The sequence below is a fragment of the Argopecten irradians genome, chromosome 2, assembly GCF_041381155.1.
Source record: "Argopecten irradians isolate NY chromosome 2, Ai_NY, whole genome shotgun sequence".
Classification (NCBI taxonomy): Eukaryota; Metazoa; Mollusca; class Bivalvia; order Pectinida; family Pectinidae; genus Argopecten; species Argopecten irradians.
Genome location: NC_091135.1, coordinates 43972439 through 43988194, shown reverse-complemented (window position 1 = coordinate 43988194; position 15756 = coordinate 43972439). Strand labels below are relative to the sequence as shown.

The 15756-nt window shown below is 36.6% G+C and overlaps 1 protein-coding gene across 1 annotated transcript in view; it reads right to left on the bottom strand.

Moving 5' to 3' along the window:
- The window catches only part of LOC138315619 (ATP-dependent RNA helicase DDX1-like), a 293511-nt gene that overhangs the window by 199180 nt on the left and 78575 nt on the right, over nt 1-15756 (bottom strand). Inside the window, exon 20 of the mRNA XM_069256771.1 lies at nt 13324-13398. Coding sequence (XP_069112872.1) covers nt 13324-13398 — 75 coding nt within the window. The remainder of the gene's footprint in view (nt 1-13323; nt 13399-15756) is intronic.

Below are 15756 nucleotides of genomic sequence, written 5' to 3'. Positions count from 1 at the left end.
CGCTCCTCCTGCCCCCAGGGGGTCAGAGTCAAACTTTATACAAGTTCTGTTCCCCTTCCCCCAAGGATGTTTGTGGCCAAATTTGGTTACAATCCATGCAGAACTCTAGGACAAGTAGCGGTTTATAGGATTTACCTCTATTTCCCCTATTGGGCCCCCGCCCCTCCTGCCCCCGGGGGGTCAGAGCCAAACTTTATACAAGTTCTGTTCCCCTTCCCCCAAGGATGTTTGTGGCCAAATTTGGTTACAAACCATGCAGAACTCTAGGACAAGTAGCGATTTATAGGATTTACCTCTATTTCCCCTATTGGGCCCGCCCCTCATGCCCCCAGGGGGTCAGAGCCTAAATTTATACAAGTTCTTTTCCCCTACCCCCAAGGATGTTTGTGGCCAAATTTGGTTACAATCCATGCAGAACTCTAGGACAAGTAGCGATTTATAGGATTTACCTCTATTTCCCCTATTGGGCCCCGCCCCTCCTGCCCCCGGGGGGTCAGAACCAAACTTTATACAAGTTCTGTTCACCTTCCCCCAAGGATGTTTGTGGCTAAATTTGGTTACAATCCATGCAGAACTCTAGGACAAGTAGCGATTCATAGGATTTACCTCTATTTCCCCTATTGGGCCCCGCCCCTCCTGCCCCCGGGGGGTCAGAGCCAAACTTTATACAAGTTCTGTTCCCCTTCCCCCAAGGATGTTTGTGGCCAAATTTGGTTACAATCCATGCAGAACTCTATGACTAGTAGCGATTTAAAGGAAATGTTGACGGACGGACCACGGACGGACGACGGACGACGGACGGATGACGGACGACGGACGACGGACGCCGCGCCATGACATAAGCTCACCGGCCCTTCGGGCCAGGTGAGCTAAAAACCTCACATTTGAACATTTTTGTTACTCAACAACACGGTTGAAATCAATGTAAAACTACATAACATAGCACTGTATGTTTGTATATTGTAAAGGGTGTTTTTATTATGGAATATATACAAAATAGACATCACATATGTTAAGGTCAAAATATTGTAATACATATCACAATACAGCTGTTGTGTATCACAATATATCGTGGTACGCTTCTGCCGTATCGCGGTAGCCCTAGCTGCATTCATAGATTAATTTGACTGTATAGGTGAATATTTTTTTCAATGTACTCTGGTTTTCCTTCGCTCCCTTAATCTAGCTTGTACATCCTTAAATGACCCTGGTCATATAAACAGTTCGGTACTGCACAGGACTTTTCCATTTTGTAATGTGTATGTATAACGACACTGAATAGCTAAGTACATGTGTGTTTCCAAGCATAAGGTGTGGCTACATTATGACTGCCTGGCCATCTGTCAATTACTGGATGTTACATTAAAATCTCCCTGGTTCCTCTCCAATTGAATTAAAATAGCCAAAAAACTTCTTATACATGTAGGAGATGGATTCTACACATGCTTTACCTCTAATTTTCATTTTCTAAACTTAAGGACACTGAGACTTGAGCAATATGCATAATGCATCCTTAAAATTCTCTTTCTCATCTTCCTCAATATTTAGGTCAAAATGTAGATCACTAGAACCTACTTTTCGAAGCAAGTGATGAATATGACATCCAACACAAAACCCATTTGAAGCTGAGAAATAGGTACAGCATCTCCAATAACTCTCCCCCCCCCTTTATTTCCTTCTCCAATAAACCAATAAAGCCCCACCCTCCTTCTTTCTCCAATAACCCCCCTCCCCCTGTTATTTCCTTTTCCAATAAAGCCCCATCCCCCTATTTCCTTTTCCCATAAAGCCCCCCCTCCCCTTATTTCCTTCTCCAATAAAGCCCCACCCTCCTTATTTCCTTCTCCAATAAAGCTCCCCCCCCCTTATTTCCTTTTCCAATAAAGCCCCACCCCCCTTATTTCTTTTTCCAATAACCCCCCCTCCCTTATTTCCTTTGCCAATAAAGCCCCCCCCCCTTTGTTTCCTTCTCCAATAAACCAATAAAGCCCCATCCCCTTATTTCTTTCTCCAATAACCCCCCCCCCCTTATTTCCTTTTTCCAATAAAGCTTCCCCCCTTATTTCCTTCTCCCATAAAGCCCCACCCTCCTTATTCCCTTCTCCCATCAAGCCCCCTCCCTTATTTCCTTCTCTAATAAAGCCCCACCATCCTTATTTCTTTCTCCAATGAACCCCCCCCCCCTTCCCCCTTATTCCTTTCTCCCATTAAAACCTTCATGCACATGAAGCCAATGGATCACTCACCATGCGAATGCACACAAAAAAGTCTTTACTTTAAAGTTTTTATGATGCATATTATGGCTTGCCCACAAAGTAAAATAAGGTCAAATTGATTCTGTGTATATATCTATATATATATATTTTATTTTTGTTAATCTCTCTTTAACTAGAAGTCAGCATTTCCTGAAGAAGGTTAGTTACAGAATCCTAATGATGTAAGTGTTTTTTGTAGATAAGGATTTCTCACAATTAGCCAATCAGCCAGCAGGTCTGAGCTGTACAATGTTACGTATATAACAAGCTGTGACATTATAAACAAGGATTCCACTAGGTTAATAGTTTTATCTCTGTCATGCTCCCTAATCAGACTGACCTAGAAACACCGTATATAGGCAACTCTTCTTGTTCTCCCATAATTCACAGGTTTTATCCTAATTCCCAGGGAAAAGACAACTCTGTCTAAATACTCCAAACGGAGGCAGACAGCACACCTAATCTAAACAATCATGTCAACGGCATGTGGTGCAGCAGTTGCATGCTTTGTCGATAATGATGATCATTATAGGAAGTATCTCATATTGGTACAATAAACAACTTATCACTGCATTTGTTTTCTTGCAAGATGCTAGATAAGTAACTAAAGATTGTTTGTCAAGAGGAAAGGGAATTCTCAATCCTAGTGAAATATTTTGACTAGGAAGCACTCAGCAAGCAACCTTTGGTAGACATTTACATATTTTCTTAACAGACCAGTCAGATTCTACTAATCCAAAACATTGTATAGGTACATTTCGCTCTTTCTCTCTTTCATTTTTTCTGCATCTTAGACTAATTCAAAACTACAATTGACTCTAATGAGCAATATGAAAGAAACACAAATAGAGATGAATCAAAGCTAAATATGCTAACCGTTACCAAATGATTGTACATTCATGATAAAAATTAAATGCTCAGAAAGACACCTACACATCAAATTCCTCCAATATATAATAAATCTTTGTTAGACACATCAGTACTTTATTTGATAGATGGGGTTGCAAAATTGATGTTCATGATTGTAGCATATTTTGTGTAAATGATTAATGTATTCTTGTCCTCCATTGCTGATAATTTCTTTCCTTTAAAGATCTACATTTCCTTTAAATTATAAATGAGACTGGACCTCATTATCAGTAAGCAGCTCTATCATAGCATTTTCTTGTGGGCTAGCTAGCTCTCCATCAATACTTACAATGGCTTGCCTTGGGTGACAGATTCATCAAGGGTGATCTAGTGAGTGTTGGAGATAAATCATACAATTATTGTAAATACAACTATATGATTAGTTAAAACAAAGCATGATTCCATCAATCACCTAGGGAAATCATTTATAATTGCTGCAAGACGTGTAAAATGCACCCAGATTTCACCAGTGTATAATTTTAGTGACAAGAAAATTTGACTTATAAAGGGAGGTAATTCTGCACCAGTGTATAACTTCAGTGACAAGAAAACTTGACTTATAAAGGGAGGTAATTCTGCACCAGTGTATAATTTTAGTGACAAGAAAACTTGACTTATAAAGGGAGGTAATTCTGCACCAGTGTATAATTTTAGTGACAAGAAATCTTGACTAATAACGGGAGGTAATTCTGAAAATATTAGTATTGTGCCACATTTAGTCAAGCTTAGGAACATCTTCAGAGAATCTAGCTCGCATGGAATTTTTTATTTTGAAGTGAACACTGACATAGGTGGAAACTGAAACCTAACGTGTGACTCTGACTTTCTCTTCTCACCACAAAGCAGCTAAAAACATCCTGATCAAAAATAACCTACAGGCATACAATCACGTAGGGTACAATGTATTTAACATGTATATGTGTCATGTCTCTTAATTTGGCCGAGACGTTAAGAAGAAAAAGGGCCAGACAATTCTCTGCCATACTTACTTCAGATTCATTCACACATGCATCATGCAGATACAATGTACAAATTCCACATTAAGATTGACGCCTATTATATGGTAGGTTAAAAATGGGTGCTACACTCAACAGACAGACAGAGACATGTACTGGTATATGGTGCAGACTCTATTTAACATGTTCCAGTCGTAATGTGACAATACTCATGTCTTCTGTGGAATAAAACCTCATCCATTAGTGAGAACTACACATGAAGAAGGTATAGTTAACGAGCTTTGATTGAGGTACAGTAATGTCACCAACAACATTAACGACACATTTATTCCCTGGTGACAAGCTATGCTACTGAATGAGTCGTCTGAAAACATGTTATCTTTATCAAGGCCAAAACTCAACACAGATTCTTTAAGAAAACAAGAGGCCCATGGGCCTTAACAGTCATCTGACTATTAGTACAATACAACATAGTCGTTTAAAGATTTTAGCCTATTTGACCCCTATGACCTTGAATGAAAATCAAGGTCATTCATTTGAACAAACTTGGTAGCCCTTCATCCCAGCAAGCGACAGGCTTAATATCAGGTCTCTAGGCCTCTTAGTTATTCACAAGAAGTTGTTTAAAGGATTTTAGCCTATTTGACCCCTGTGACCTTGAATGAAGGTCAAGGTCATTTATTTGAACAAACTTGGTAGCCCTTCATCCCAGCATCCTACAGGCCCAATATCAGTACCCTGGGCCTTCTGGTTTTTGAGAAGAAGTCGTTTAAAGGATTTTAGCCTATTTGACCCCTGTGACCATGAATGAAGGTCAAGGTCATTTAACTTGGTAGCCCTTCAACCCAGCATGTCACAGGCCCAATATCAGTACCCTGGGCCTTCTGGTTTTTGAGAAGAAGCTGTTTAAAGATTTTAGCCTATTTGACCCCTATGACCTTGAATGAAGGTCAAGGTCATTTATTTGAACAAACTTGGTAGCCCTATCAGGTCTCTAGGCCTCTTAATTATTCACAAGAAGTTGTTTAAAGGATTTTAGCCTTTTTGAACCCTTTGACATTGAATAAAGGTCAAGGTCATTCATTTGAAGAAACTTGGTAGCCCTTCATCCCAGCATCCTACAAGCCTAATATCAGGTCTCTAGGCCTCTTAGTTATTCACATGAAGTTGTTTAAAGGATTTTAGCCTATTTGACCCCTGTGACCTTGAATGAAAGTCAAGATCATTCATTTGAACAAACATGATAGCCCTTCATCCCAGCATCCTACAGGCCCAATATCAGTACCCTGGGCCTTCTGGTTCTTGAGAACAAGTCGTTTAAAGATTTTAGCCTTTTTGAACCCTTTTGACCTTGAATCAAGGTCAAGGTCATTCATTTGAACAAACTTGGTAGCCCTTCATCCCAGCATGCCACAGGCCTAATATCAGGTCTCTAGGCCTCTTAGTTATTCACAAGAAACTGTTTAAAGGATTTTAGCCTATTTGACCCCTGTGACCTTGAATGAAGGTCAAGGTCATTTATTTGAACAAACTTGCTAGCCCTTCATCCCAGCATCCTACAGGCCCAATATCAGTACCCTAGGCCTTCTGGTTCTTGAGAAGAAGTTGTTTAAAGGATTTTAGCCTATTTGACCCTTGTGACCTTGAATGAAGATCAAGGTCATTCATTTGAACAAACTTGGTAGCCCTTCATCCCAGCATCATACAGGCCCAATATCAGTACCCTGGGCCTTCTGGTTTTTGAGAAGAAGTCGTTTAAAGATTTTAGCCTATTTGACCCCTGTGACCTTGAATGAAGGCCAAATATGAGTACCCTGGGCCTTCCGGTTATTGAGAAGAAGTCGTTTGAATGAAAAGTTTACGGACGGCGGACGGCGGACGGCGGACAGCGCACGACAACGGACGGTGCATGATGACAATAGGTCATCCTGACCCTTTGGGTCAGATGACCTTAAAAGTTAAAAGGGGTACGTCATATACTTTAAAAAGAAATCAAGCTTATTTACCAAAGGAAAATGGTACCAAAAAAACTTCAATAATTGCCTAGACCCTCCACCAAACCTGTCCATTTGGATAGGTTGGACTGTACATTAGTCACAATTAATATTGTATATGATGTGATTTTTTTTTAATTATTATTTTTTCAAAAATTCTTTTGTTAATTCATTTATAATTTAACATTTTCAACATGGAATTACCTGAAATAGTCTCTTCATCTCTCTACTCGCTATAAAACTTTAAGATTTATTGGCGCCAGTAGAAATTTCCAACAGCCAGCATCTGAGACATTATCACTGACCGAGGTAGCCAGCTATTGATTATTAACGACATGAACACTTAATGCACCACAGATAGCACTGGTTTTTTCCTACAGTTGAAAGAATCAAAACAGCTCATTTTTGGGGACAAAATTTGAATAAACTGTGTATGTTATAAGAAATACAGATAAAGTCCCAAACCCGATCCCCTTCACATAAATGTGGATTCTTCTTTTGTGGAAAGAGGGCACCCATCTCATTGCATCTAACACTGTGTAGTTAGATAATTTACAGCATACATGACAACTCCATTTTTTGCTAATTCATTGATATTATCCCTTTAATTTGTTAGAAATTTCTTTTAGACATAACATCCCCACCTCCATATGAAATCTGGACATAACACAAGTGACGGGATGCATATGCACTATGACAAAAAACAACAGCATATAGGAAGCAACACAACAGGACGCACATGTAGCAATATTTTATTAGTTATATAGTCAGTTACTGACCCCCTATAAAGGCATAGAGGGTCAGTAAGATTTATAGGGAGCGAGGGCGTAGCCCGAGCCTCCTGTACTTCTTACTGACCCTATATACCTTTATAGGGGGTCAGTAGCTGACTATATAACGAATTTATCACATCAAGGACCATTCATTTGTTTCATTAGATATTTGTTTCCTATTTGTTTTCTCGTGAATCTGAAATCAAACCTGAATCATGCTGGCGAAGTACATTCGCCGCTTTTGAAATATTTGGCCTACAGTAGGCCTACATATTTATTTATATATTTCTTTCCTGAATCTGCAAATACCTGTATAAGGAACCTGAAGAACAATACTGAGTAATTCATAAATCAACAATAATTCAACATTCCTAGTGCACAGTAGCCCTACCTCAATGCGACACCAGACTGGTTGTATATTGAAAGCATCAAAAACAAAAGAGACACAAACATCCATCCAACATTTATAGCGCAGACTCCATGATCATCTCTGCATTCTCTCTGAGATAATCACTTAAAGTAATGCCGATAAATTAACTGTAGAGTGAGGGTTGATAGATCTATAGATAAGAACCCCTCCATTTGTTTATGATCGCAGTCAAGAAAACGCTTGAATTCTTACCTTTGACTTTTACCGCGTCATCAACTTTCAAACTGACGTAGGGGAAGATTAGCCGTGTGTAACACGTGTGCAAGTTATATTTAGCAGTCGTATTTCTTTCAATAAATGCATTTCATTTAATTTGAAGCATTAAAATGATTTTTTGACGTTTTAGTTATTAATTTCTTTTTCCTGCAGCAAATCGATAGCGAAATCAGTCCGCCATTGTGTTGTGACTGCATGTAAACAACCACGCTTCAGTCGGCCGATTTTCCATGAATTAAACAATTTTACGATTGAACATGTATCTGGTACGTTATTATTTTTATCTTTATTATATTTTCATCACATATGATATCGTTTAAACACTTTTACAGGGATATTTTCGATGTATAACTTTACTAAACCGCTATTGTGTTGCGCTAGTAAACAAACACGTTTCAGTCGGCGGATTTTCCTTGAATTAAACAATTTTACGAATGAATATGCATCTGATATGTAATCATTTTCATCGTTAATATATATTTTCATTGCACATTTTATCTTTTAAACACTTTTACAGTGATTTGTTCGATGTATAACTTTACAAAACTGGCGAGTAAAACTTACGATTTTCACATGTGAATCACGACGTAATAATGCCAAAACATCGTCAGATTTTGGTTTTCATCCACAGATAAGTCGCACTGGTGTATATGCCGCACTCCCGATTTTCAGGGAAAAAAGTAGCGGCTTATACTCCGGAAAATACGGTAGCAATATTTTATTAGTTATATAGTCAGTTACTGACCCCCTATAAAGGCATAGAGGGTCAGTAAGATTTATAGGGAGCGAGGGCGTAGCCCGAGCCTCCTGTACTTCTTACTGACCCTATATACCTTTATAGGGGGTCAGTAGCTGACTATATAACGAATTTATCACATCAAGGACCATTCATTTGTTTCATTAGATATTTGTTTCCTATTTGTTTTCTCGTGAATCTGAAATCAAACCTGAATCATGCTGGCGAAGTACATTCGCCGCTTTTGAAATATTTGGCCTACAGTAGGCCTACATATTTATTTATATATTTCTTTCCTGAATCTGCAAATACCTGTATAAGGAACCTGAAGAACAATACTGAGTAATTCATAAATCAACAATAATTCAACATTCCTAGTGCACAGTAGCCCTACCTCAATGCGACACCAGACTGGTTGTATATTGAAAGCATCAAAAACAAAAGAAACACAAACATCCATCCAACATTTATAGTGCAGACTCCATGATCATCTCTGCATTCTCTCTGAGATAATCACTTAAAGTAATGCCGATAAATTAACTGTAGAGTGAGGGTTGATAGATCTATAGATAAGAACCCCTCCATTTGTTTATGATCGCAGTCAAGAAAACGCTTGAATTCTTACCTTTGACTTTTACCGCGTCATCAACTTTCAAACTGACGTAGGGGAAGCAACTCGTATCTAATAAATGCATTTCATTTAATTTGAAGCATTAAAATGATTTTTAATTAATTTTACATCAAAAATTAACAAGTAAAATATATTTTTACGGTAATGAAATGGTATATTTAGTTGAAGAGAATGTGTTAAAATTTTGAAGCAAGGGCGACAGCCGCCATATTGGACCATAATAAAATTTACTGACCCCCTATAAAGTGATAGGGGGTCACCACGCCATATTGGACCATAATAAAATTTACTGACCCCCTATAAAGTGATAGGGGGTCACCACGCCATATTGGACCATAATCAAATTTACTGACCCCCTATAAAGTGATAGGGGGTCACCACGCCATATTGGACCATAATCAAATTTACTGACCCCCTGGGTCACCACGTGACAGCTCTCCACCAATCAATTGAGGACATTTCTGTCCGAGGTGCAATAAATATATATATGAAACTTATCCACACACCCATTTGTAAGCTTCATTTTGTTTCTTATCATCATTGTTTTGTGAGCGAAACTAACGTCATTTCCTCTGAAATGTATGACGTTTTGCACGCAAACACATGACATTACAATCAATACCTAACCGCAAGGGTAATATGTAATATGCAAAGACGGAATTGTGTATTTTGACATTGTACCCATGTCCATGTACATAGTACCCATGAGTACCTTCAATCCCATGCAACATTAATAATTGCTGCAGCAGTCTTTACTGTAGATTTTTTAATTTTAGTAATTCAAATGACATCAGTTTATATATACCGTATTTTCCCGACAATAAACCGCACCTGTGTATAAACCGCAGAGGCCTTTTAACAATTTTTTCAGGTTTTGTACACATATAAGACGCACCATTATATAAGCCGCACCCAAAAGTTAGGCCCATGCACCGACGTAACCATCTGTGTATATGATCAATCTCTATTGAAGTACGGGTAATGCTTATCAATAGTTTAAAATCACGAAAACTGTCTGTAAACTTGTACTGTAAATATACAACAAATAAAACTCACTATGATGTAAATATCTTTAGCAAAATTATGTGGACTTGGTCATGTTTCTGTTCCTTGTTTATTCTGCCATTACATAAGCCTACTTGTGTGTAAACAAACATGGCGGCCGTACGATTACACGTTTACTCTCTCTCATATTTCAGCATGCCAGTTAAAATACTTTCTTCAGTATGCATATGATTTTATTTTATCTCTATTTTGATATATTTCTCACATTTATTATATTGATGTGTAAAGGATTACTGTATCATCAAGGCTTGCATCATTAACCTAAAACTGACTTCATTTAGAGTGTTTTCTGTCAACTTGCCATCCCATGATGCAATTCACCAAAGCCTTATTTTTGTAAACTTCCGGATATTATTTTGTGGTGTTTGCCGCTACAGAGATCGATTAAATAATTTCAATATGACTGTGCGATGTTTTACACTTGGTATAATATTCTAAATTACTTCATTAAAGTCACGGCGACAGGATTCCGGGAAATTCCCCTGTTGACCGACATATGTGTGACACATGTGCAAGTTTGAGTTCATGCTTACTCTCACTTATATTTCAGTACGCCGGTAAATACTTTCTTCAGTAAAGTTATGCATAGGAATGGATTATGTTTCTTTTTTGATATATTTTGTGTAATAAATATATCTTGGTGTAAAGAGTTACTGTATCAATCGACTTCGTTTAGAGTGTTCTTCCACTGTTTGTTAACTAGGTATCCCATGATGCAATTCACCGAAGCCTTTATTTTTGTAAACTTCCGGATTATGACCTTGTGGTGTTTGCCGCTGCAGAGATCAATTAAATGATGTTTCATAGACTGTTTGATGCTTATAACATCGCTATAATGTTCTATATAACATGTAAAACACGCGAATAAACTTGATTGCTGATTATTTCATTGAAATCACAGCGACAAGATTCCGAGAAATACACATATTGACCGAGTGTAACACGTGTGCAAGTTAGCAGTCATCTATGATCAGAAGATCGTTTTCTTGCTGTCTGCGGACATTTCTTGCACACACAATATTTAAATATTATATTTAACTTATTGTTTGATACTTGATGATTTTTGACGTTTTAGTTATTATTTTCTTGGTAACAATCCTACAGCAAATCGAAAGCGAAAACAGTCCGCCATTGTGTTGTGACTGTAAACAATTATGCTTCAGTCGGCCGATTTCCTGTGAATTAAACAATTTTACGATTGAACATGTATCTGGTACGTTATTATTTTTATCGTTATTATATTTTCATCACATATTACATCGTTAAAACACTTTTACAGTGATTTTTTCGGTGTATAACTTTACTAAAATGCCATTGTGTTGTGAACACGTTTCAGTCGGCGGATTACCTTGAATTAAACAATTTTACGAATGAACATGCATCCGATATGTAATTATTGTCTTCTTTAATACATTTTCATTGCATATTTTATCATTTAAACACTTTTACAGTGATTTGTTCGATGCATAACTTTACAAAACTGGCGAGTAAAACTTACAATTTTCACATGTGAATTACGACGTAATAATGGAAAAACATGATCAGATTTTGGTTTTCGTCCACGGAATAAAATTAAGCCGCACTGGTGTATTAGCCACCCTTCCGATTATCAGGGAAAAAAGTCGCAGCTTATACTTCGGAAAATACGGTATACATTGTACAGTTGGATCTATCTGTCATCAAGTAACATTTTTTATGGAAGTCAATTGGCTTTTTTAAAGGATTCTTACCCCAAAAATGCCATAACTAAAATAACAGACAACTCAGTCAAGGTCATGAACCGTCAGTTTCTGACAGTTAAGACTCAAGTTTGCCATATATCAAACATCTCTGTTTTTAGAGTCAATTCAATCCAGTTTGCCATATCAAACTTCTCTGTTCTTGGAGTCAATTCATTTCTAATGGGTCAATTTGATCTAGTTTGCCATATCAAACTTCTCTGTTCTTGAAGTCAATTTAGTTTTTATGAGTCAATTCTATCCAGTTTGACATATCAAACTTATCTGTTTTTAGAGTTAATTCAGTTTTTAGGAGTCAGTTCGATCTACATTTGTTATATCAAATTTCTCTGTTTTTGTAGAAACAATTCAGTTCTTTAAGTAAATTTGCTTCTGAGACCGGGGACTTCTCAGCAATTTTCAGACTTTGTTCTGAATTAAGCTACCAGCTACTACAAAATGTACTGTGTTAGCATTACTTTTTTAAGCTATTTTAAACTTTATGAGGCTTTTAGCGAGCAGCTTTCTCCCCTACTGTTCCAGGGTTTAGCTACTCATCTTCTTTAAGATGTTTACTGCTACTCCATAGTCAGCCATGTTGCTTTAATTATCAGAAGCCTCTGTTATGCTGAGTATATTTTTTATAAAGTCCATCAGTTAACATGTATCTTCCTTGTTCCTGTTTGAAATGGTCTTGTGAACATCTTTATCATTATAACTAACAATAGAAATAGGAAGGCTAACAGATTAACCTCCATTGTGGGCCCGATGCTCAAACGATGCGGGTCACTTAACATTCTCCCTGCAAAATCAATGACGTTTTAGAAACTACATGTTGAAAAGTTTATTTATAGCATTGAATAGACCTGGCCTTTTTTGGTAATCTATCTGAAATTTCTATAAACGTAACCTTGAGAAGTAAAACATAATTTATAAGTGACTGCCAGCAATCAATCAACTGAACAATACATCACCCGGAATTTGATTCACATATTATACAATAGTTATAAATTAAATCTTGGGAGTTTTGAATTTCTAAAAATTCTTTACAGCGATATTGATAAAAATTCAAGTTTCATAATAAATTAAGTTTACGGATAGATTTAAAATGAATTTATAGCATTATCAAGAATTTATTGTCATGTAAAGGTATTTCAAAAGTAATAAATCTTATGCAAACTTCTTATGAAACATGTTGAATATTATGCCTGTTTTTATTGATTTTTCTTTTCATGACTTTGTAACATATTTAGCTAAAATGTAAAATTTCCCAAACAAATGACCAAATGGATGTGTCCTTGGACACCAATTGTTTGGTGCTATCGGTCATTGACAGAGTTTTGAGAAATGTTTCCATATTTGACCACAGTGACCTTAATACAAGTCAACATCATGTGTTTGAACAAGCTTGGTAGCCTTTCACTCAGACTACATATACAAGAACTCTTGGGGTTTTTTGATGAAATTGTTGTAGATATTTAAGTATCCAAGCTAATGTATGGCAACTGTGTTTAAGGTTATGGTATTATCAGTTAACATACAATAGAATGGTTTATGCATGTATAGGTAATATTAGTTAACAACAAAACAAGTCCTACAATACAATGGTTTATACATGTATATAAGTAAGAGGAACTCACCACATGGTGAACTGTTTCTGGGACAGCATCCTGACCTTTTAGATCAATCCATGTAGGGAAGTACATCAGACGTTCCTGTAACACAATGATCTGAACAATTCTGATCTGATCAAATACCAGGTACTGTTTTTGGTTTGTTTTTGTTTTTTGTTTTTTTTTTTAATTTCAGTAAAATTATCTTAATTTTTCATACTGTGATGCAAAATCCTTTTTCATATTCTGTGAAGATCAAATAGTTTCATTTCATTTTTTAGAAAATACAGCTTTATCCACTTACATCACTGCAAACCTTATTTAAAACAGATTTTCCTCTTTTTATTCATATATCATTTTTTATTGGCAAGTAAAAGAAGCCCAAAGTAAATATTCTGACCAGACAAATGCAAGATTTCAAATCTTAAATCTTCTAGATGGATCCAGGCTCCAAATGGAAGCACTATCTACTAATGTTTTGCTTCTAATCTTTAAATTTTATTAAGAAACACCATTCTAAGATTACAATGGTCAATTCTGTCTTAGTACACAAGGCCTAATAACACTTTTTTCATGCATGTAGCTAATTATTACCCTGATCACTGAAGATGTAAAGCAACACTGCATTCACCAATATTTTGAGCCATACAAACATTTTACAATTCTTTAAGCTTAGTCACGACCATACAAATGAGTGTGAGAAATGTCTAAAAAGACACATCTGTCTGTTGCATGTTAGCTACTTGGTTCAGGTGATCAATTCAAATCTTGGCATGAAATTTCCTCACTACTTTATTGTAAATAACATCGATTCATTTTCCCCCCATGCATCAAAATATATGATATTTCAACATTTCACTGCTGCAAACCAACCTAATTTTACAAAACAATTTCACGATTTCATTTCCTAACAATTTTTTCACAGTGATTACATTTTGCATTATTGTATTATTTTGGAAGTGATTTATTTTGGCAAATTCTTATTAGTTGAAAAATACTAGAAAGTTAATTGCATGCAAAAATTAGTTTGTTTCCATGCAGTAATCATAATGCTGTAACCTTGAATACAGGTCTTGGTAATATAGTCAAGGTTATACCTGTAATATAGGTCAAGGTCATCACTCAATGTCAACAAACTGCAATCTTTTCTTTAATCCTATGGATTTTTACAAACTTCAGAGGATTTAATCTGACATTTCAATCAAGTTCATTTTTTCTTACTACAATATTAATTAACATATTTGCATTAGCAAGCTACAATTTCTTTGCAAGGGTTTACATTTAATTTAGTTATTCATGACATTGACACAAAGTCCATTGACACAAAGACTCATTATAACCTCAAATAATAGTAAAAGCCATTTTTGAGCAGATTTTGAATTCAAGCCAATCAATCATTTTGATCCTTGGACTTTGTGTTCATAGGTCTGAAGTGTAAGAATGTATTTATAGTTTATTTTTAATCCTAAATAGCTAGCAGGAATATGATAGCTCTATGTTGAAAGGACTACATGTTTTAGTCAAATGACTACAGGTTTTAGTCAGAGGACTACAGGTTTTAGTCAGAGGACTACAGGTTTTAGTCAAAAGACTACAGGTTTTAGTCAAAGGACTACAGGTTTTGGTCAAACCACTACAGGTTTTAGTCAGAGGACTACAGGTTTTGGTCAAAAGACTACAGGTTTTAGTCAAAGGACTACAGGTTTTAGTCAGAGGACTACAGGTTTTGGTCAAAAGACTACAGGTTTTAGTCAAAGGACTACAGGTTTTGGTCAAAAAAACTACAGGTTTTAGTCAAAGGAATACAGGTTTTGGTCAAATGACTACAGGTTTTAGTCAGAGGACTACAGGTTTTGGTCAGAAGACTACAGGTTTTAGTCAAAGACTACAGGTTTTGGTCAAATGACTACATGTTTTGGTCAAAAGACTACAGGTTTTGGTCAAAGGACTACATGTTTTAGTCAAAGACTACAGGTTTTGGTCAAAGGACTACATGTTTTAGTCAAAGACTACAGGTTTCGGTCAAAGGGCTACAGGTTTTAGTCAAAGGAATACAGGTTTTGGTCAAATGACTACAGGTTTTAGTCAAAGGACTACAGGTTTTGGTCAAATGACTACAGGTTTTAGTCAAAGGAATACAGGTTTTAGTCAAATGACTACAGGTTTTAGTCAAAGGACTACAGGTTTTGGTCAAACCACTACAGGTTTTAGTCAAAGGACTACAGGTTTCGGCCAAAGGGCTACAGGTTTTAGTCAAAGGAATACAGGTTTTAGTCAAATGACTACAGGTTTTAGTCAGAGGACTACAGGTTTTAGTCAGAGGACTACAGGTTTTGGTCAAAAGACTACAGGTTTTAGTCAAAGACTACAGGTTTCGGTCAAAGGGCTACAGGTTTTAGTCAAAGGAATATAGGTTTTGGTCAAATGACTACAGGTTTTAGTCAAAGGACTACAGGTTTT